Source organism: Miniopterus schreibersii (genome assembly GCF_964146895.1).
Source record: "Miniopterus schreibersii genome assembly, chromosome: 18".
NCBI classification, from domain to species: domain Eukaryota; kingdom Metazoa; phylum Chordata; class Mammalia; order Chiroptera; family Miniopteridae; genus Miniopterus; species Miniopterus schreibersii.
Genome location: NC_138121.1, coordinates 8,687,981 through 8,710,255, shown reverse-complemented (window position 1 = coordinate 8,710,255; position 22,275 = coordinate 8,687,981). Strand labels below are relative to the sequence as shown.

Below are 22,275 nucleotides of genomic sequence, written 5' to 3'. Positions count from 1 at the left end.
TGTCCTAATCTGGCCGATAAAAATCACACATTCTGCCACCTGAGCAGCCCTGGATTATGCCATGTATGGCAATGAAGGCTATAACTACTCAGTGGCACTGCCCATGTGGCTTAACCAAACCAGGGCATTGTTGTTCCAAGTCAAGTTGACAACAAATCCTGAACCAAAGTGCCCTGTGCCCCAGCAGTCTGTTTTTGTATGTGGGAAAGAATGAGTCATAATGTCTCTCCATGGGGCATGAGGGCTGCTTTCCAGCCTTGTGATTATTGGCAATGACATCGAAGATCAGCAGGTCACCCTTAGCTCCCTGTGTGGGTCCTAATGGATGACAGATACAGCCTTAGACTACATCCTGGCTGAAATAAGCCCTGCTCATTCACCACCTGGATGGCCAGTTAGCCTCATAGCAGCAGAACCAACCCACTGCTGTTTGGAGTTCCTGTTCATTGTAGCCTTAATTCAGGAGTGGGGAACTTCCAGCCTTTGGGTCTGGCCCTGCCAAGCAACCCTCAAGTGGGACTCAAAATTGAATAAATCTGGGAGCTTTTGAAGTTGATAATTTTGTGTGGCCTGTGAATGATGTTATAAATATCCAAATGGCCCTTGGCAGAAAAAAGGTTCCCCACCCCTGCCTTAATTAAATGCTATATGAGAAAAACTGAATAAATATTGTTCCAGCCCCTGTTAGATTTATTAGTGGCTGACAGAATGGCATACTTGTGTAAAAATTCATCAGAAGCTGGGGAGGGGGAGGGTGCGTTGGTAGAAACAGTTCTCCATGCTGCTACAGGTCTTGCTTGGTGTGCCAAGAATGCATGACCCTGACAGCTGCTTGCTTGGCCATTTCTCAGGGTTGGATTTGCAGCAAGTACCTTGAGGGATGAGGAAATGGCTCCCTTTGGATAAAGCATGCTTGCATACTGCCTGCTATAAAGTGGCAGGTCCCCAAGCTCAGTGTCCCACACTTGTCATGTAACCCTCTGCATGTGCAGGGCCCATTTGGACCCTCCACTTTGTCCCCATGGGGCAAGGGAAACCAACACAGATGGTGATGCTTATGTGGCTTGCTGTGAGTAATAAAGCCTTTTGACTCTGACCCAGGAGTCTAAAGGCTTTTGCCAGCATTTTGGAAACTACTACAGGCTAACTTACTAGCTGGTAAACAGTAAAATCAAAGCCTAGACACAATAGTCAGCTGGGTGGAGGCCAGCTGGGCTGTCAGCCCCTTGGCAACTCCCAAAGGATGGTTGTCAACATTTTCTGATTTTTAGCATTCCGGAATGCCCAAGGTCAGTGCAGCACTTGTGTCTTGTGGGAAAGGCGACCGAGGCACTGCATACTGTGTGCTTAAGGTCGTCTATCTCCTGAGACGTGGTTAAGTTCTAAGGAAACAGTGCACAGCAGGGATTATGGTGTTTATAGGACCAGGGCACTCTGTTCGTGTAAACTTCAGGAAAGAGACTAAACCAGGCCTTGAAGCAGTTGCTTTTCCAATGAGCCGTGTCAGTCCTCAGCCGTGTAGGAGTGTGGGACTCCCATGGAGGGCTGGGCCTCCCTACACCATCTTGACCTCACTGGCTACTAAAGTTGGCATTCAGAAATCTCCCTAAGTTGTAGTGATTAAAACATCAGGGTGTGCTGTGCTAGTGAAGCTTCAAGGAAGAGGAAGCTGATGTCGTAGTGAATGACATCAGTATTGCAGGCCAGTTGGGAACACAAGACTCCTTTTCCTACAAAGGAGAAGATATTGCTTACACCCTTAGGTAGGTTTTTTATTTCTACCTTTTAGGCAGAAATAATGAGGAAACAAGCAGGGGAGGTCAGTGCCATTAGATGCCAGGGGTAGGCAGGGACTGGAGAGGACAGAAGGATGGACATACTCTCATCTTAGGATCTCGCACCTGTTTTTTTCATCCAAGCATTTGTGTGCTCCTTCCCAGCTTTAATGTGGCCTCCATTTGTAAACTTGGGTCTGGGTCAGGCAGAGCAGGGCAGTAAGGGACACTCACTGCCACCAACAGGGAATAGACAGGCTCCTGTGTCCATCTTCCTCTTCTCCCTTTCAGTAATAGAAGTCCCCAGGTTTCAGTGGGTATGTGGCTCCCCAGCGAGGAACTATATTTCCCAGTCTCCCCTGCAGTGACCATGTGTCTAAATCCTGGCCGAAGGGGTATATGCTGCCTCCAGGTAGGTTCCTTAAAAGGAAGTGCTGTGCCCTCCACTTGCCCCTTCAGGAGGAACTGATGGTGGGTGGGGGCCAGCCTGTCCAAGACAACACCCTGGAGGGATTCAGAACAACCAGATGGAAGGTGCCCGGATTCCATACCCACCCACTCACCCACTCTGGACTCCCACCAGCTCAGGCTTTTGTGGGAAAGATGAAGTTATCCCCGCAATTTCTAGAAGACTGCTCATACTGCTACTCCACAACCTTCTAGCCCAGTATCCTAGAGCATGGAATTGTACCTTTTGAGGCTCAACATGAGGATCCTATTGCCAACTTCACAAGGAATCATGAGATAGATTGTGGATAATAAAACCGCACATTTGTTGAGCATCTATTTACCTTGTACCAGGCAGGCTCTGTGCAAAACCATCTACCTCATAAGGTAAGTTTTCCACTTTACAGAGGAAGAACTGACACCCAGAGTAGTTGACATATTTGTCCACAGAGCAGTAAGGTAGAGTGAGGGCTCACCTGTAAGCAGATTGATCTCTGGAACCCAAACTCATGGCCACTCTGTGCTTGCTCTAACCTGCCATTAGCACAGTACCTGGCATCCGGTAACCTCACTCATTCACCAAATGATAGCAAGCACCAACTGAGTTACGGTGTTCTGGGCTCTAAGCAAAGCAGACAGGGTCCTCACACTAACGGAACTTATGACCTGCCAGGAGAGACAGCCACTCTCATATCCTGCATCCAGTTGTGGGGAACAGCACAATCCTTTCACTTCTCATTCAGGGTAAAGAACAAAGATCTTTGATTTACAAGACTGCCTCCCATTCCTCCCCATTTTCTTTCCCTCCATTCTCACTGCCACTCTGAGGGCCTCTGCACTTGATATGCCTGCCAGATGCTTGCATGGCCTCTTCTCATCTCCAGATCTTTACTTAAAAATGACTTCACTGATGCTTTCCCCAGCAACTCCACCTAAAGTGCAACCCCTCCCCAACATACCACACAGTTACTACCTAGTCCCCTTTCTTGCTACATTTTTTTTTTTTTTTAAATATATCTTTATTGATTTCAAAGAGAGGTAAGGAGAGAGAGAGATAGAAACATCAATGATGAGAGTCATTGATCAGCTGCCTCCCGCATTTCCCCAACTGGGGATGGAGCCCACAACCCGGGCATGTGCCCTGACCAGGAATCGAACCCCGATCGCCTGGATCCTAGGTTGATGCTCAACTGCTGAGCCACGCCCGGCTGGGCTACATTTCTCTTCTTAGAAAATATTATTTTTTAAATATATCTTTATTGATTTCAGAGAGGAAGGGAAAGGGAGAGAGAGAAACATCAATGATGAGACAGTCATTGATCGGCTGCCTCCTGCATGCCCCCCGCTGGGGATCGAGCCCAAACCTGGGCTTGTGCCCTGACAGGGAATCAACTGTGACCTCCTGGACCATAGGTCAGTGCTTAACCACTGAGCCACATCTGGCCAGACAGCACATACTATTTTTTAGAATAGCTTTTATTGGGGTATAAGTTACATAAAACTCACCCCTTTCAAATGTACAATTCAGTGGTGTTTAATAACTTTACCAAGTGGTGCAACTGTCTCCATAAATCAATTTTAGAACATTTTCTCCCACTACCATTCCAAGATCCCTCCTGCCCATTTACAGTTAATCCCCATTCCCATTCAACTCTCAGCAGCCACCAACCCACTGTCTCTTTAGTTGCCTTCTGTGAGTACATCACATGAATGCTGTCATACAACAGGTAATCTCTGCGTGGCTCCTTTTACCTGCGATGTGGCACGTGTCAGTTCATCCTTTTTGTTCTAAAGATATATCACCTTTTGCCTATCCATTCACCAACCAATGGTCATTTTAGTCTCCAGTGTGTGTTTGTTTTTCTAACGTTCTATACATTTTACTTTGTTTCCCCCATAGAATGTCAATTCAAGAGGGCTGGAAATTTTGTTCACCTCTGTACAGCTCTTGAACTGTGCTGGACACACAGAAGGTACTCGATAAATATATGCTGCTGGAATGAGTGAAAATAAAGATAGCAGCAGGGACTGTGCTGGCCATCAGGCAGGGAGGAGGAGATGGTGACGGGCTCTGTGGAGCCGGCAGTCAGGGCAGGCTCCTCTAAGGAATGGACTTTGGAGCAGAGCCCTGAGTGCACAAGGCTGATTACTGCACAGTCGTCGTCATCCCCAGGCCCAGTCACTTGCTGTAGGTGCAGGTTGTCCAGCTGCTGGCAGTGCTGGGCTGGGCTAGAGAGAAACTCCAAAGGACATTTAGCCTGACAGTAAAGGAAGCAGGTGGCTCAGCCTGGCTCTTCCCCAGCTCCTCCCCCAGCCTACCTGGGTCCAGCCCACTGTGGGGAGGGAAGGCTGGGTTCTGCTGGCTGCCCCTTCCCCTGAGCACCCTCCAGGGTGAGATGGAGGGGCCAGGGACAACTGCAGACCTGAGCCACACTGCCTGGGTATGAATCACAGCTTTAGTCTGTTTATTGCTGCACTTGCCCCTGGTCATCTTACTTAACTGTTTGGTCCCTCAGTTTTCTCATCTGTAAAACAGGGATAGTAACAATATCTACCTTTTATTTTTAAAAAGCCAAAACAATGTTTCATAAGCATTTACTCTGTGCCAGGTACAGATCTAGGAAACTAATCCATCTGATTCTTTATCCCATATGGTAGCTGTCATTTACAGATGAGAAAACTGAGGCACAGGGAGGCAAAGTTAGTTCCCCAGATCACCCCACTACCAAGTGGTACAGCTGGACTTTAAAGTCAGCAGGTTGGTCCCAAGTTCACACTCTTCACCCTTTTAGACTGCTTGTCACCAAGCCACAGAGGGGTTGTTAAAGTAATGTCCGTGCAGCTCTTGGAACAGTGCCTGGCACGCAGTAAGCACCAAGGGACTGCTAGTGTTCTCACGGCACCCACGTCACAGGGAGCCACCCTCCCTCCCTCCCTCCTTCTTCAAAAGCAGGCATCTGACACTTTTAGGGGAAGCTGATGACAGCTCTAGTACCCTCACCAGAAATCTGCAACTGCCCACCCCAACCCCCATCCATACAGCCCAACCTCATTTGCCAAGGCCGGAGGGGAGTGGGATTTTTGGTTTGCAGTTAACTGTCCACCCTCCCCATTGCCCACAGAGAAGTTGGGCGGTGCTGAGGAGGGGGTGAGTCAGAGCTAAGGACTCTGAACACAAAGTGAACTGTGTCTACTTTGGACACACCTCTCTCACCATATAAAGTTGGACCTGTGCTCCTGGGAGTGGGGGCCTTGAAGTGCAGGAGACATTCCCTGTGCCGATCCAGCCAACTTCTCTCAGCAGCCCTGGAGTCCACCTCCAAGAAGCCTAAGGGGGCAGGCCAGGTGAGGGACCCCAACCACAGCTCCCCCAAAATTCAGGGTCTGTCAGAAACAGGGGCAGCTGGCCCAGGGCAAATCACCTCTCCACAGGGCACATCCATGGAGGAATGGGGTATATAGTGGAATGGGGGTGCTTTTGACCCCAGGGCCTTGATGAGCCTCAAACTCGGGCTTTCAACTTGGGGGGACCTCGGCCTCACTGTTATGCTTTCAACTAGCATGGCCATGGCCCCGGCAGTTCCTCAGATTCTGACAGCAGCTCCAGCAGCTCCAGCAGCTCTGACATGGAGGCGAAGGTAAAATGCTTGTCCCTCCCAGACGGGTGCTGCGGGCCAGGGCAGGGGCCAGCCGGAATCTGGGCAACCCCTTCACCAAGGAACCCCCTCTCCTCTCCTATAGGCACAGCCCCGCCCTGCAGACTCGACTCAGCGAAGCACCCCCGGCAAGGTCAAGAAGCCCAAGGTGAAAAAGAAGGGGAAGAAAGCTTCTCACTGAGGGCCTGGGCTTGGCTCATTAAACCGTCTTCAGGCCTTCTGGTGGCCTTCTGGTGACCTCCTGGTGCAGGCAGCTGTGAACCTTCCCCCGGCCGGCCCCCTTCTCCAGCGGGCCTGGCCTGCCCCCTGTCGGGCAACGGCGCCACCACCAAGGAGAGGCCACCCATACAGGGCCCACCGCGGTTTATTGTTTCCAGAACAGTGACCGCCTGCTGGGGGGCGGCTAGTGCAGCTGGGGATCTCAGCACCTGGCGTGGGGTGGGGTGGGGTGGGGGCGCAGGAGGGTCTCAGGCTGGGGGGCTGGCGGCAGCGCCTGGACCACAGCAGGGCGGGCAGGCAGGAGCTGGCAGGTGGCCCAGAGATGAGGCAGTAGGAGCAGCAGTTAGAGGCAGGGCGGGTCGCCCTCACCGCACCAGGTGGAAGGTGAGCCAGTACATGAGTAGAGGCTGCGCAGCTGCCACCGCCATGGTCAGGTACATGCGCAGCTGGTTCCGTGCTCCGCGCACTGGGACTCCCTCAGCCGCAGCCTCAGCCAGGATCTTCAGCCGCAGCGTCCGGATCTGGGGCCGGTAGAAGTTACCCTTGAGACCTCTTGGCCAGCGGGGGCACCTGGACACTTTCAGTCCCTGACCCTCTGCAGCCTCTACTTTCTCCCTCCCTAAACAGGGGCAGCTAGGGCTCTGCTTCTGGGGCTCCTTGGCTTCCCTCAAATCTAATAGATGGTGATACTCCTCCCCAGGCCTTGTGAGAAAATGTGAGGGTTCAAACCCAAGCCAGGCCCCTAAGTGAGTGAGGTGAGGAATAGCACTGTGATTACCCTGCCTGAACCGGGTGGCCAGGCTCGGCTCTGGCTGCTGTCACCTGCTTACGTTGGCCAGGTGGTAATTTAACACAAACCAGAATGCCTTTTATTTTCAATCTTGTAAATAACATTTAAGTCAAAGTTTATGCCCTCCACTTCCCACACCAAGTCATCCAAGTATCCAGAGGTGCAATTGTGATCCCCATTTTACAAAAGAGGAAGCTGAGGCTGTAAAAGAGGAAGTGATCTGCCCAGGATCCAGCTAAGCTTGCAAACCCAGGCCTAGTGAATGCTAGCGCACTTAACCAGCCCCCACTAAAAGCCCTCAACAAGCTGCTTCAAGGGTGTCAAAACTGTTAATCCTAAAGGAAATTCTGGCAGGAAAGTCCACCATGTAAGAAGAGCAGTGTGATGGTAATCACCCACCCACCTTAGCAGTCTGGCTTGCTCCTCTCTTCCTTTAGGCCCCAGCTTGGACACCCCCTCTTCCAGGAAGCCCTCCTGACCCCCAGGCTGTGGTAACCACTTCAGGGCTTCTCAGTTCAGCAATGCAGCTCTGGTCTAAACTCCCCACCTGACAGCCTCTGCTTGGATGTCTCCAGGGGAACCCAACTCTGCCCAAGAGCCCTGTGTCTTCAACCTCATGCTCCCTGGAGCCCCAGCTCACCATGAACACAAAGATAGACACACAGCACCAGCCCAGCACCAGGTAGTAGCCAATCTTCCCAAAGAGCAGGCCCATGAGGACCCCGCCAATCATCCTGGGGGGAAGGGAGAAGGCTGGTGTGAGGAAGAGTCCCAGGCCTGGGGTTGGTGGTGGGGAGATGGTGGTACTCACCCGACATATTTGTAGCCCAAGAAGGCCACCAGGTCAATGGTGGTGAGGTCGGTGTTGACGGTGACCAAGTAGAGGCTGAGCAGGATGGCCAGCACCTCCAGCGTCAGCCAGGCCAATGCGGAGCTGGCCTGTAAACCTAGGAGATCGGGGGAGAACCTGCCGGCACCCAAGCTGTCATTCAACTGGCCTGCTTAAACCCTCCCTAAACATTCACTTGGGGACAGCCTGTGTTGGATAGGGCTGGAGACCCAACAGTGACCAAGATGGATGTGGGCCCTGTCCTCATGGAAGTCCCATTCCAGGAAAGGCAGACCTGTCCTCAGTGACACCCTAGACACATCAGGGCTGGGGCTGGGGAAGCACAGGGTAGGGGAGGTGCCTAACCCAGCGGGGAGGGGGTGTCAGATAGGGCTTCCCAGAGGAGAGGACACCTGCACTGAGGCCTGAAGGAGTAAGGAGCTGGTTGGGAAAGAAGGACCTTGGCCTCTGCCATATTCAAATGACAGTTATTTTCAGTGCCACAAAGGAAATGAACAGGGGCGTATGAGCAAGAGGTGGGGGCTTAACCGAGCCTGGGGGGGTGGGAAGGCTTCCCCAAGGAAGTGACATTCGAGTGGAGACATTCTGAGTGAGCAGGTGCTCAGCACGTGATGAAGTAGGGGAGGAACATACTCCTGAGCAAAGAGAACTAGATGCAGAGGCCCTGGGATGGTGGTGCCGGGCCCAGTGGAGGCTGGAAAGAGGGCCAGAGTGGTGCAGCAGAGTGGGGAGGGACAGAGAAAGGCCTCGTGGGGGGCAGTGCGGCGCTAAGGAGCTGGGGCTTCGTCTGGGGCCAGGGGAGCTATAGACAGCTTCTGAGCAGGGTGGGACATGGTCAGGCCTGCTGTCAGGCAAGACCTTCCTGGCTGCTGCTGGAGTCAGGGTGCAGGGGGTGTGGGGTCAGGGCAGCTAGCTAGGAGAGGGAGAGGATGAGGCTGGATCTAGTGGTGGAGGCCAAGGGGAAGGATGGATTTAGAGAATCACCCAGCAAAGCTGCCACATGTGGGTGGGAGAGGGTGACCCTGAGTATGACATGTAGGGAGCAAGGTGGGGCTGTTCTGAGAGAGGGAGCCAAGAGACTCCTGACTGCCCCCTTAACCCCCAAAGCCCATGCCACTCTACCCAATCGAGTCCTCTTACCTATCCTGGGTTCCCAATGCCAGGCCAGCCACCAAGATGTAGGTGATAAAAGCCATAGCTGTGGGACGTAGACACACAGACACAGGTCAGAGGAAGGACCATCCTGGGCCTCCAGGCACCTAAACCTCTGCCCAAGACATGCCCACCCAGAGGGAGGAGGGTGCCAGGCAGTGGTGAGTAGGGTGAAACCTGGAATGTAGAGGTCAGGAGCGTTGACATCGAAGCGGGGGGCCACTGGCGTGTCCTGCTGGTACTGCACCTCCCAGTCCTGTAGGGATAGTGGGGGAGCAGGCAGGACCCCCAGAGCTGGGCTCCTTCACCCTGCTTATAGGCCCTCTCTTAGGGCAAATCACCCATCCTGCCTCTCATGCTTGCCAGGCTCTGACTCAACCCCCACCCACCACCCCCTACCCAGAGCCTGTCTCCCTCTCTGACCATGGACCCCTCAGGAGGGTAGTACTCTCACCTGGTGCAGGTACGGAAAGAAGAGCAGCCCCAGTTTTCTGCCCACATACAGGGTGTCCACAGCGAAGTAATACTTGAGCTTAGTGACAGGGATGAAGCGGTCAATCTGGGGAGGCAGAGCTCTACCTGAAGCCCTGGCCCCATGGCCCCAGCAGTCCCCCACTCCCACCAGCCCAAACCACTCACGTTTTTATCCACCAGCTCCTTGCCCTGCGCGGCTAGGCTGCTCCCATAGGCCATGGCCATGTTGGACACAGGATCAGCCAGGAAGGCTGCCTGGGGGGACGCGGAAGCTGCAGGGTAGCCCAGGCCACTGGGCCCCCGCTGGGCCCCATAGCCCCGGCTCTGGGCCGAATTCTGGGCAGAACTTGTGTCATCAAAAAGCTGGTGGGGGTCAGCCATGCCCAGCTGGGACACAGGGATCCTCCGCTTTGAGGCTGTAGGGGAGAGAGGTGGAAGCCTCATTCATTCTGTGGGTACACTTGCTCCCACCCTGCCGCAGTGGGGAACTGGCTTTCATGTTAGATGGGCTGGCCAGTCAAGTGTGTGCAGGCTCTGCTTGCTATTCATCCATCCAGTAAATATTGCAATAATTCAGCTTCAACTGAGCACTAACGACATATCAGGCCATGTTTTAAACACTACAGGTTAACTCATTTAATCCTCATAACAACCCATTGTGTTGATGCTATTAGCACCCCCATTTTACAGATGGGAAAAGCGAGCCCTAAAGAAATTCAGGTCCTTGACTAAAGTCATACAGACAGTATGAGGCAGAGCCAGGGTTCAAGTTTTTTAAAGGTCTCTCTGGCTTCATGTTGGGGGTGGGGACAGAGAGGGGAGGAGGGAGGAATCTGTTGGTGGTCCAGGTAGAAGACCAGGATGGAGGGTGGGGACTGAGGGGAAAGGGGTGGCTGCTTCTGGATGGATTTTGGAGGCAGGAGGGAGGGCCAGGACCTGCTGGAGGTATGCTTAGCTTGGATGGGGTAAGGAAGAGAAATGAAAGAGGAATATGGAGACAGCCAATTTGAACCCAGCACTCTGGCTCCAAGGCCCCTACTCCTAATCAATAAGCGATGTTGCTGCAGCCAATATTCACTGAGTTCTTCCTATGTGCCAGGCACCAATCTGGACACAGGGAACAGGGTTGTAGGGTTACAATGGATGGGGTAGGAGGCAAATCATCTGCATTGTTACTTTCTCTGGGCCTCAATTCTCTCCTCTGTAGAATGGGGTTAGCAGTTCAAGGGGAAGTGACACCAAAGCAAAGTGACACTCATAAACAGCTAAGCCCCTGGCCTGGCACCTTTCATCAATTATGACCCCCTCAGCCCTTCATCTCAATTATTTGTAGCTGGAAAACTGACCTAGGTGACCTCAATCCCAGTGCACGCAACAGTGGTTCAGGCCCCCGCATCCTCAAATCCCATTTCTCTTTTCTCTCTCCCATTTTTGGCTTAAAGAGTCACATCCTAAAAGCTTTGGTGTGAGCCCTTCCCTCCCTGTCACCCCCTCAGCCAGTGGCATTTGGGGTCCTGCCTCCTAAAGGCTCTCTGCACCACCAGGTCGAGGCCATTATATTCTGCTCTCATCCAACTTAAGCCCTCACAGCACTGAACGCATTGCTCCAAATGCCAACTTCCAACTCTGCTCTCTTGGCTTCCAAGACACTGTACCTGTCTTTTTCTCATTCCTATATGAGTCCCACAAACACCTACTGAGTACCCCCCTGTGTTAGGCTCTGATGCAGGTAGCAATGATCAAAAGGACAAAAACCCCCGCCTTCATGGACCTGATGATCTCACGATCTGTCCCTCTCAATCAGTGACTTATTTCCAGCTCCCTGAAATGTGTGACCTAATTTTCCACCCTTGCCTTGTCTTCTGCCTCTCACCTAGGGCGATAGCACCCACACCCACAGCTTTCACAGTGACACTGTGCCTTCGGCTCTGAGCTCTGTCTTCTCTCCTGTAGCCACACCCAGATCAGGCACTTCTTGGCAATGCCCTCTGGCTGCCCCTGGGCCCTGACCTCAGTCCCCAAATCCCTGATTCCCCTTCTGTCTGGCATCCAACCAACCAATCGCTAATGCTCACCCACTATGTCTCAATGTTACCCTTCCCTCTCAGACTGTGTCATCTTGCACCTCACTTAAATGTCCTCCTCCTGGGTCCTCCTGTCCATTCTTAGCTGCACCAACCTTCTCTCCAGTGGGCAGGCAGAGTGACCTTTTTAAGTGCAAATGAGAACATTTCCTGTCCTCTGCCTAAGATCAGGGCTCACGGTGTTGAGGAAATCCAAATGCCTATGAGGACCAGCAGGACCCATCCCTGCCAACCACCCTCGTTTGCTACCTTACCGATCCTCGGACAGTGGCCTCCTTTTGGACCCTGACTCTGCCAAGCTCCTAGCCCCCACAGCCTTTTTTAAAAAAATATGTTTTATTGATTTTTTTTTTTTTTTTTTTTTTTAGAGAGAGGGAGAGGGAGAGAGAAACACTGATGAAAGAGAAACATCCATTGGCTGCCTCCTGCAGACCCCCTACTGGGGACTGAGCCGGCAACCTGGGCATGTGCCCTAACTGGGAATCGAATGGTGGATGGGACAACACCCAACCAACTGAGCCACACAGGCCAGGGCCCCCACAGGCTTTTGAACATGCAATGCCATCACCTTGGAACACCTTCCCATGATTAACAACTGCCAGTGTAGCACTCAGGCCTCAGCTCAAATGTTTCCTTCTCAGACCTTTCTCACTCCTCAATATAAACACTAGCCCCACCTTGTTCTTTCTCATAATATCCAGTGATTCTTTGTTCCTTTCTGAGCACTTACCACAATTGCTAGATATATATTCATTTGTCTACTTGTTTACTCGGCAGAAGCCTCCAATGCTTTTCCCTCTCACCATAAATCTCCTTCTCTGGGTTAATTCCTCATTAGTTATACCTCTTCCAGGAAGCTTCACTGACACCCCCAGGTTAGGTCACAGGTGTAATCTGGGCCATCACAACACCTTCCTCCCAGCCATAACCACTCTGATGGCGCTACCCCCACCCTGACCCTAACCCCTCTGCCTGTGCTGCTGCTCTCATCAAAATGTCCATCACTCTAGTCTGCTGCTGTCTTCTGCTCTGCACTGGTAGCTCCATGAGGACAGGAACCTGTCGGGGCACCGCTGTATCTCCAGCATCACCCACCACAGGACCAGCCAGGCACCTTACTGATGGTTGAAGGGAGGAATGAGCGCATCACACTGTCTCCCTCAACAACCAGGCCTCCTCAACTCCTAGTCACATCCTGGATTAGTCCTTTTAGGGCCCAAATCACCTGGCTGACTTGTGTCTGAGTTTGCTGTCTGTATGCCCACTAAACTTGGAGCTGTAAGTTAACAAGGACCAATGCTATTCCGGTCACTACCAGGTACCCAACTTCCAGCACGGGGCCGGCGCAAGGGAGCTGAGGCAGGGTATGTTGAATGAATAAATGAGATACACTCAAGGAGAGTAAGAGGAATTCAGACATACAAATTCACAAAGATGGAAAAAGGAGGTTAACAGCTCAATAAACACAAGTTAAAATCTTAAATAAGGGATAGCCATGGTCCTCTTCCCTCACGGAGGGCTATGAACGCTGTCCTAAGGCATGGGCGACAGCCCATGGCCACGAAAGGGTAGGGGGTAGGCTGATCGCTTACTGCAGATCAAAGGAAGTCGCGCTTTACTGTTCATCATACAATATCCTGCCCAAAGTTGTTTTCTTTCAAAATAATTTCCTAAAGAAAAGAAGACTCGACCCCAAGGCACCCCTACCCGGAGCTGGCACCCCTGTCCGATGTCCACCTCGAAGCTCTAGATCCCTGACTTCGTGACCTCAGACCCGCAGCGACCTCACCAACTGCCGCGGCGGCCCCGCCACTCCCCCGCCCTCCCGATCACCTCAGCCGGCCACGTACGCCACTTACGCTGCCGGGGAGTCCCCGCCGCCGCCAAGCCTGCCGGGTGCATCCTTAGCCGCCGCCGCCGTCGCCCCAGCCGCGGTTCGAAATGTGCCCGCCCGGCTCCCGTAGCCACGTCCTACCGGCGACGCGACAGCCAATGGGCGTTACGATAAGTCAGAGGCCACGCCCTCTTGCGGAGGCGTGGACGAGTTGGCTGTAGGTAAGAGGGGAGGGCTGGAGGCCCGGGGCGTGAGCCGAGAGTCAAAAACGGAGCCGCAAGAGGGCGGGGCAGGGAACAACCCTAGGAGTAGACGGTGTGGTGCATGATGGGAAATGTAGGTATCGAGCGACGAGGCCGATGGGACATGGAGTCCTCTACGGACAGACGCGTCTCCGAGAGCTCGCTGAAGCCAGGGAAAGGTGCGGAGCAGGGAAGGAGAAGTCCGTTCGTGTTCCGGAGCGGCTAAGCGGAGTGGTGCGGGCTCTGACCCTTATGTAATCTTGGTAGACCTTAGATATTAAAGTAAATGTGTAGAGTGAGAAAAGGACATTCAGCAAGTTAGGCGGGAAGAACCAAGGTGTCTGTCTTGGAACATATCTTTAGACACTTCCCCAGAAAACCATAAAAATGCTTTGCGTTGTGACCTGGCTTTCCCAGTCCTCCAAAAACACTCTCTACACCCCCCAGCACTCACAGCACACAAAGGCACACCAGCAAGTGAGAAGCCCTGAGAAGTAAGTTTCCTTAGTCTCTCCTCTCTTTGTCCCTCGGTCTCCCCGTGTGTCTCACTCGGTCTCCCCCTTTCTCTCCCCGCTCAGCCTCCCCTTTTCTGTCCCTCACTCTCCTCCACTTATCTCAGGCAAAGATAATGGTAGAAGTGACTTTCTGGGCAGTGATAGCACTCCGGAAGGATGTCAGCAAGAGACTGTCACTGTGGCTTTCCCTTTCCTCCTCTGAGACAGTCTTTTTGAGGGACCTCGAAGACTGTTCTGGTCTCTCAGTTGTGAGTCCTGGCTTAGTCACAGGCTTTCTTTTTGAGTGAGGTGCCCCCATTCCTGTCCTGCACCTCTGGATTAGCATCTGTTCCTTGGGCTCTACCACCATTTTCTCATCTTCTGAATATTTTTTATTAGTAAAGCAAGAGTTTTAGCTTTCTGCTGGCCTTGTGTTCACATGGTCACACCTTACCAGTTTTGTGACTACTCCATTTTTAAGCCTAAAATTTCTCATCTGTTTAATGGAAATAATAGAGGAGGGGTTGAGGATTTCATACAACCTCGTGTCCACAGGGCCTGACATGTTGAAGCCTTTGATCACTGGCCCCTACTGTTACTGTTGTATTATCAGGCGTCTCTTCCTGTGAGTTCTCAGCCCCAAGTTGGGTTCTTCCCCAAGAGCTGCGGCAGTTTTATAAATAGAACCAGCCGGGGTATGTCTGAGCTGGGCCCCCAGCCCCACTCCTGTGCCAGTCGGATGTGGTCAGGATTCGGGGCTGCGCTCCGGAAGGCAGAGAGTTCCAGATGGAGGGGGATGTGGAGAAATGTACAGAGAGAACAGGAAAGGAAAAATTCCCTCTTCCGTGGAGGTGTGGATCTGTGGATCTGCCTGGAAAAGAGACCCTGGCTCATTCCTGTCCATCCTTAGTCTCTCACTTCGGGTATCTCCTTCCTCTGGAAGCTCTCTTGATCTCTCAAAAGCTGAGAGAGCTGCCTCCTCTGGGCTCCTCAGGGCTCCCCAGTGCTCTAGGCATCCGCCATCCCAGCCCTGGTCACTCTGCCTGTATTTCTCTCTGGGCTCTCACTCTGGTGAAGCACTGGGAGCCCCATCAAGGCAGGTTCCAGAACTGACTTGGTCACTCACTGCTGCGTCCCCAGCATCACCCAGCAAAGGGCCGGGCACAAAGTGGCTCCTAAGCAAAGATTTGGTGAAGAACTAAAGATCCCGACTCCGTCCTGAGGGCGCAGGAGGCACCTGTCCCTGTGGCGTCCTTCGTTGTGAATCAGACCTCCCTGCGGCGGACGCAACTCCACTCCAGAGCGCCCGGCTCGGCGAACGGCGCGAGGACTGGATGTCCGTTTGTCCCCTTGTAAGACGAGCGCCGTCTTCGTGGCGGAGCGGGACGGCGCGGAGGAGCTGGGACGCGACTCCCGGGGCCGCGAGCAGGAGAGAGCTCGGATTCTTTCTGACCAAAGGAGTCGAGACGCCTGGGACGCCGAGCGGGAAGGGATGGAAGGAAAGCCAGCATGGCCCCGCTCTTTCCATCCCGCCCGTCCGCTGGGTCCCGGAGCGCTGAGCTCCACCCTCTCATGCTAACACCTGGCAGCGGGGCGTGCCTCAGTTTCCCAGAGGCGGGGCGCCTCTCCACCCCCGCCCCTCCCCTCCCCTCCCCTCCCCTTTTTCCTCTCGTTCCTCTTCGGGGCGTTGGTGGCCCAGCCTCGAGCACTCCGGAACTGAAGCTGGGCGCCGGGCCATCGGGAGGCCGGGGCCACGTCAGCGGAGCGGCGGGGCGGCGGGGCTCGGGGAGCCTGTGGGGGGCGGCGGGCGGGCGCCATGCGGCGGGGCGCGCTCCTGGCGGGCGCCCTGGCCGCCTACGCCGCCTACCTGGGGCTGGGCGCGCTGCTGATGTCGCGGCTGGAGGGGCCGCACGAGGCTCGGCTCCGCGCGGAGCTGGAGTTGCTGCGGGAGCAGCTGCTGCGGCGCAGCCCGTGTTTGGCCGCCCCCGCCCTGGACGCCTTCGTGGAGCGAGTGCTGGCGGCCGGCCGGCTGGGGCGCGCTGTGCTCGCCAACGCCTCGGGGCCCGCCAACGCCTCGGACCCCGCCTGGGACTTTGCCTCTGCGCTCTTCTTCGCCAGCACACTGGTCACCACCGTGGGTACGTGAGCGCCGCCCCAATCCCCAAGCCCTCGAGGACCCGGGACCCTCACCTCATCCCTGCCCCCAGGGGCACCCGGAGCTCTCAGGAGATAACCCTATCCCAGCGGATCGCTCAAAACCCTCAGAGAACCCGGGATCCACAGTCGTGGGACCCGCCCCCCTCGGGAAGCCCTTGTCCAAGCCTCTACTCCCAGTTTCCTCCAGGAGGAGGGCTGTACTCAGAGTATCTTCCAGGGAGCATCTGGGACATTATTTCTCTGCCTCAGCCCCCTTGGAGACCCGGGTCCGTCCAGTCCCCTCTGGGGCTAGGACTACCCTCAGAGACCTCCAGCAAGGACCCTGGACCTGAGACCCTTACCCTCTCTGGACCGGGACCTCAGCCACCAAGGACCTCTGCCCTTCTCTCTGGGCTCCGAATGCCATCCCCTCCAACAATGTCTCCTGACTGATGACATATATCCTTCCTGAACGCCCTTTGGGAAGTCCTACCCCAACCTCCTTCTGACCCTGGTGCCCAATGAGAACCCTGGATCTCCAGACCCCTCAGGGTGTCATCACTAAAGACCTTACTGCCAGGAGAGATCCCTCAGTGAGGACCTGGGGCCTCCCTCTGAGAGGTCCACTTCTCTGGATCTAGACCACTCCCCTGCAAGGGGCCCTGCCCTCCTTCATCCCCACTCCCCAGCGGGTGAGCCCTGACTCCAGACACAGGCCCCCTCTCCACATACCCCACTCCATCTTAACATCTCCCCTGTACTGGGGAGCCCTCAATGCAGAGTTTTCTCCCAGTAGAGACACTGGTTTTCTCTGAACCTGGAATTTCCATTTTTAGCAGCCCTCAACTACGTATGTGTGAGAGGGACCCACTGTGGAGGGAGTTGGATTACCGTCTGGAAGTCCCCTGGCCAGGACTCCCTCCCCTCCAATCCCAAAACTGACTCGAGCAAAACCCCTACTGCTTTCCAAGCCAGGGACTCCCCACAGGAGCCTCTTTCAACCTTTGAACCCCTCGTTGAGACTCTCACCACTCTCTGGACCCTGACACCCCTCAGCAAGAGCCCTCGACCTCCTATCAGGGACCCCAGGGCCCTCCACACACACTGTTGGTGAGAGCAGAACCCCCCCCCACACACACACACACAGGATACCAGCGCAGGGACTGCTTTCTGCACCTACTACCCCTGCCCTGAGACCCCCTGTGCCCAACCTTCATGTGCCAAGAAAGGGAATCTCCTGGGCTCCTGGAAACCTTCCAATCTCTAGGCCCACAGTGGGGAACTCCCTGTTTACTCCAATGCTGCCACAGCCTGTTTTGGATCCAAAATTCTCCCCTCCACTGAGGATGCTTCAGGCCCCCGGCATCCCAGAGCCCTTCAAAGTGTCTAGTCAAAACCATTACCACTTTCCACCCTTGACACGCTCAGGACCTGAGACACCCACCCCATCCCCTCACCCCCTTAGCATTGTCCACCTTCACCATGTCCTCTCAGCATCCTTGGGTTCATAACCCCCTCAGCCCGAGGATTCCCCTCCCAATCCTATTTGTGATCCAGAAAATGCCTCCACTGGTACCTGTCCCCTCTTTCCTCTGGACCCAGGATCCATTTCAAACCGGGACACTGGCCTCTGATTTCAGATTACAGACTCCCTAGATCCCTTTCTCTGAAACCAACCTCCTCAAATGGGACCAACCACCTCCCCCAAAGCCCTACCTGGGAAATCCCTTCCCACCTCAGCTCCCAGCAGACCTGGGAAAACCCTGTTGTAAGGCTCTGCTGGTCCTTCCACATCCCTTCCCCCAAACTTCCTTCCTCTTCCTCTCTTTGCTTGGAATTTGACCTGGGGGGCGGGGCTGGGGGAGGGCTAGGGCAGGCCTAGCCAGACTCCTAACTCCTCCTCCCCGCCTGCAGTAGCTGGTGGCCTTTGCCTTTGGTGCCCCATTGTGTGGACCAGCAAACTGAGGCCATGGGCAGCAGGGCTGGACGCTCCTCTCACACTCTGTTCCGCTGGCTGGGCCTGCCCGAGCGGCTCCCGGGCTGCACTGGGTCACATGAGTATCTCCATCAACCTCCTCCCAGATCTTGGCTTCTGAGAAGTTGTCCCAGGCAGGACAGGAGAAGAAGCCAAATTCAAGGCAGGTACTGCCTGGGTTTGAATCCCTGCTCAGCTGCCACTCAGCAAGAGGTCTCAGTGTCCTCCCTCATCCGTAAAATTCAGATAACACTCCCCACTTCACAGAAATAGTAAAACCTGGTAGAGGACTTGCCACATGTGGCTTTAACTCAGCACAACAGCCTTGTGAGGCAGGTACCATTAGTGGCCCTATTTTTTTTTAGCAATACAAACTGAGGCCCAGAGAGGCTGGGCACCCTGCCCAAGGACACACAGCTAGGAAGGTGTAAGAGTGGAAGTCTGAACCAAGGCCCTCAGGCCTCAGAGTCCTATGCTCTTTTTTTTTTTTTTTTTTAAATGTATCTTTATTGATCTCAGAGAGAGGAAGGTAGAGGGGGAGAGAGATAGAAATATCAATGATGAGAGTCATTGATCCGCTGCCTCCTACACACCCCCTGCTGGGGATCAAGCCCACAACCGGGCATGAGCCCTGACCAGGAATCGAACCATGATCTCCTGGATCATAGGTCAATGCTCAACCGCTGAGCCACGCTGGCCGGACAAGAGGATGTAACACTTTAAAATAAGGTAGTCTGGGAAGGCCTCACCAAGAAGGTGATATTTGAACAGAGACCCAGAGGAGCGGAGAAGGGATACCTGAAGGTAGGGTGTTCCACAGGGAAAGAACAGACAGCACAAAGGCCCTGGGGGGGGAAGTGTACTTCCCTGCTTGATGGCGTGGCGCCTTGTGGGTCATGATGAGGACTTTGTCCTTTCACTTGAGTGGGATGGAGCCACAGAAGGGCTCTGAGCAGAGAAGGGATGTAATTTAACACTGGTGTTCATAGCGTCCCTCCGGCTGCGTTGGGAGGGCAGACTGTGGGGGCAAGGGGCTTGGTGGAGGGAGGCCTGGGAGGAGACTACCAGGGTAGACACGGGGGTGGGGTGGGGTGAAGTGGGTGGGTTTGGGATCTATTTGAAATTTGAGATGACAGAAAGTGGGTGTGAGTGATAGGGCAGTCAAGAATGTCCAGAGATAAGAGAAACAGGGGCAAGTTCAAGGGTAAAATTAGGTCTTGGTTTAGGGTGGCCACAGACCCCCACGTAGGGGTGCCAAGTGGGCAGAAGAATTTCCATTTTTCCCGCAGGTTATGGGTACACTACGCCACTGACTGACGCGGGCAAGGTCTTTTCCATCGCCTTTGCGCTCCTGGGCGTGCCGGCCACCATGCTGCTGCTGACTGCTTCTGCCCAGCGCCTGTCACTGCTGCTGACCCATGCGCCCCAGTCCTGGCTGGGCATGCGCTGGGGCTGGGATGCCCGGCAGGTGGCCCGCTGGCACCTGGTGGTTCTGCTGGCGATCGTGGTGACCACCTGCTTCCTGGTGCCAGCCGCAATCTTCGCCCACCTTGAGGAGACCTGGAGCTTCCTGGATGCCTTCTACTTCTGCTTCATCTCTCTGTCCACCATTGGCCTGGGTGACTATGTGCCCGGGGAAGCCCCTGGCCAGCCCTACAGGGCCCTCTACAAGGTGCTGGTCACAGGTGAGTAGGGTGGCTGGCTCCGGATCAAGGACGGGGACAGAGCCTTGACCTGAAGGGCATGAGGGGAACCTGGCCTGTCTGAAGGGGAAGCTGAGGGTCACAGCCCCACCCTCGGGGGTCCGGTAGCCCCTTGGGCTGCCTGGGTTCTGAGTCTACCCATGGCCCCTCTGCTGTCTCTGCAGCCTACCTCTTCCTGGGCCTGGTCACCATGGTTCTGGTGCTGCAGACTGTGCGCCACGTGTCCGACCTTCATGGCCTCACAGAACTCATCCTGCTGCCCCACCCGTGCCCTGCCAGCTTCCATGACGATGAGGATGATCGGGTGGATATTCTAGGCCCCCAGTCAGAGCCACGCCAGCAACTCACCACCAGCTCCCACCCTGACTATGCCTCCATCCCCAGGTAGCTGGGGCAGGCACCTTGAGACTGGATGGACCACATGACTACAGCTGACATACTAGACCGTCATGGGCACATGCCAGTGCTTGTGAGAGCACTGCCACCAACTGTCCATCCTTTGTCGTACCTGCCCTGGGCTCCCCAAACACCTGCATTGCTTTGTTCTCCTGGCCCCTTCTCTCATCTCCCACACACTCTGTGCCTCTCTGGCTTCCTCACTGTCTGTCTGTCCTTCTCAACATCTCTTTGTTTCTTACTTTTTTATTTTTAAATATATTTGCACACTTAGAGATATCTTCTCTTTTTAAATATATCTTTATTGATTTCAGAAAGAGGAAGGGAAGAAGAGAGAGAGATAGAAACATCAATGATGAAAGAGTCATCATTGATCGGCGGCCACCTGCACGCCCCTGCTGGGCATCGAGCCTGAAACCCCGGCATGTGCCCTGACCGGGAATTGGACATAGGTCAATGCTCAACTGCTGAGCCACGCTGGCTGGACTGTTTCTTTCTCTTTTATTCCATCTGCTTCTCTCAGGCTATGCTGACTCATTTCTCAGGCAAATGCCAGCAATATACATATGTGTATATGTGTGTCAGTTTTTCTTTCACTATACACAAGTGGTACCTAGTATGGTGAGGTGGTTACCATTACAGACTCTGGAAGCAGAGTCCCTGGGTATAAATCTGAACTCTGTCACTCCCAATCAGGGCAGGTGATTTTGTCTCCCTGTGCCTGAGTTTGCCAATCTGTGAAATGGGAGGATAACAGCACCTACCTCATGGACTTGTTAGAGGATTAAGCAATTTAATATCTGTAAAGCTCTTAGAACAGTGTCTGGTATTCATTAAAATGTTGGCTAATGATTATTATCACTTCTGTACTTGGTTTTTTATATTATATAAGTTATATAACACTATATATTTTTCAAATATTATTCTCATTTCTGCACCTTGGTTTTTTTCACCAACCCAGTGTAATTCATAGACAGTTCCAGAGACAAAAAAGTAGGCCTCATATCCTTTCTAATGTCTGCAGTGCCTCCTCTAGGACACACATCCCATAAATTATTCCAACATCTCCTTAATGGACATGTGGGTGGTTGGCAGTCTATGGCATAAAGGATGCTGCAAGGTGTACCTTGTACATCAAGGCTAACAGAGGCACCTCCCCCTCATGGGACTGTATTTCTAAGTAGGGGTGCCATGAGAAGACCACAATCTGTCTGACTCTCCTCCCTGGCCCATGGGGCGGGCTGGGGGTGGGGAGTCTAGACATCCATCAGCTGTTCATTTACATAGAACACCTATTCTGTGTTGGACAAGGCTGGGAATAACAGTGACAGAGATGTCTGCAGTGCCTCCTCTAGGATGACAGCCCTGGGCCCTGTCATCCCGGAGCCTGTGATTCTATGGGAAACAAATGCTCATGGCCTAGTGTGGTCAGGGAGGGATAGGAGCTGGTCATGAATCACAAAGACCCCAGGGAAAGAAAGTGGTAAGCCACTGACAAAGTAAAGTATCTCAGAAGGTGCTACAGCATGTGTATCCTGGAGGGCCGAGAGTGTGCCTTCTCCAGGAATTCAAGTTGCTCTGTGTGACTAGACTGCAGGCTACACAGGTCCATAGAGGGAAAAGAGATGAGCTGGAGAGGAAGGCCAACAAGCCTGAAGTTATGCAGGGCCCTAGAAACCAACTTTGGAGGTTTCCCTGAGGTTCCAGGGAGTCCTGGAAGGTTTTAGAGCACTGGTTCTGAAAGTGTGGTCCCAGACCATCAGTATCAGCATCACCTGTGAGGGGGACCAAAGTTTACCTCCCCTAAATATGCCTTTTAGGATACTGATTATTTCAACCTGGTTATTTTTAAGAAACAGAAGATAGAGGACCTGCTCCAAGAAGGGAGCTATCATCATAGATACTATAGTTTAATATGAACCAGGTGTGATAGACAGGGAGGAACCTAGAAAGGCTCATTTGATCAAAGTCATCTCTGTGTCCCAGTGTTAAACATGGCTCCGAAAACATTTATTTACCAAACATTTGCTTTCCATCTCCACGTGAAT

General features: G+C 53.6%; 2 protein-coding genes and 1 long non-coding RNA gene across 6 annotated transcripts; 2 read left to right on the top strand and 1 right to left on the bottom strand.

Annotated features, from left to right (window-relative positions):
* Positions 1-4,122: 4,122 nt before the first annotated feature.
* On the top strand, positions 4,123-6,114 carry LOC308548377. Its single transcript, XR_013997598.1, has 3 exons — positions 4,123-4,195; positions 5,783-5,860; positions 5,964-6,114. It is a non-coding gene; the product is annotated as an uncharacterized lncRNA (long non-coding RNA).
* Positions 6,115-6,211: 97 nt separating this feature from the next.
* YIF1B (Yip1 interacting factor homolog B, membrane trafficking protein) lies at positions 6,212-13,414 on the bottom strand. Of its 4 annotated transcripts, none has more exons than XM_081119798.1 (8): positions 13,307-13,414; positions 9,529-9,779; positions 9,344-9,448; positions 9,067-9,145; positions 8,878-8,935; positions 7,699-7,854; positions 7,528-7,621; positions 6,212-6,618 (listed from the first exon to the last, which is right to left on the bottom strand). In XM_081119798.1, the coding sequence occupies exons 1-8, from the start codon at positions 13,347-13,349 to the stop codon at positions 6,463-6,465; spliced, it is 942 nt and encodes a 313-aa protein (XP_080975924.1). In that variant the 5' UTR covers positions 13,350-13,414; the 3' UTR covers positions 6,212-6,462. The 4 variants fall into 4 exon arrangements, with proteins under 4 accessions (XP_080975924.1, XP_080975926.1, XP_080975923.1 ...); XM_081119800.1 differs by having other exon boundaries at positions 6,226-6,618; positions 9,344-9,421; XM_081119797.1 differs by having other exon boundaries at positions 6,226-6,618; positions 13,298-13,400.
* A 2,393-nt stretch (positions 13,415-15,807) lies between these two features.
* On the top strand, positions 15,808-21,085 carry KCNK6 (potassium two pore domain channel subfamily K member 6). Its single transcript, XM_081119801.1, has 3 exons — positions 15,808-16,155; positions 19,418-19,813; positions 19,996-21,085. The coding sequence occupies exons 1-3, from the start codon at positions 15,834-15,836 to the stop codon at positions 20,217-20,219; spliced, it is 942 nt and encodes a 313-aa protein (XP_080975927.1). The 5' UTR covers positions 15,808-15,833; the 3' UTR covers positions 20,220-21,085.
* Positions 21,086-22,275: the final 1,190 nt, after the last annotated feature.

Coding starts and splice junctions, on each gene's coding strand:
- YIF1B (XM_081119797.1), bottom strand. CDS start 13,349: ATGCACCCGGCAGGCTTGGCGGCGGCGGGGACTCCCCGGCAGCGTAAG. Junction 9,449..9,528: donor AGGAGCTGGTGGATAAAAAC/GTGAGTGGTTTG, acceptor CTGCCTCCCCAG/ATTGACCGCTTCATCCCTGT. Junction 6,619..7,527: donor TGTCTATCTTTGTGTTCATG/GTGAGCTGGGGC, acceptor TACCGGCCCCAG/ATCCGGACGCTGCGGCTGAA.
- KCNK6 (XM_081119801.1), top strand. CDS start 15,834: ATGCGGCGGGGCGCGCTCCTGGCGGGCGCCCTGGCCGCCTACGCCGCC. Junction 16,156..19,417: donor CACACTGGTCACCACCGTGG/GTACGTGAGCGC, acceptor TTTTTCCCGCAG/GTTATGGGTACACTACGCCA. Junction 19,814..19,995: donor CTACAAGGTGCTGGTCACAG/GTGAGTAGGGTG, acceptor CTGTCTCTGCAG/CCTACCTCTTCCTGGGCCTG.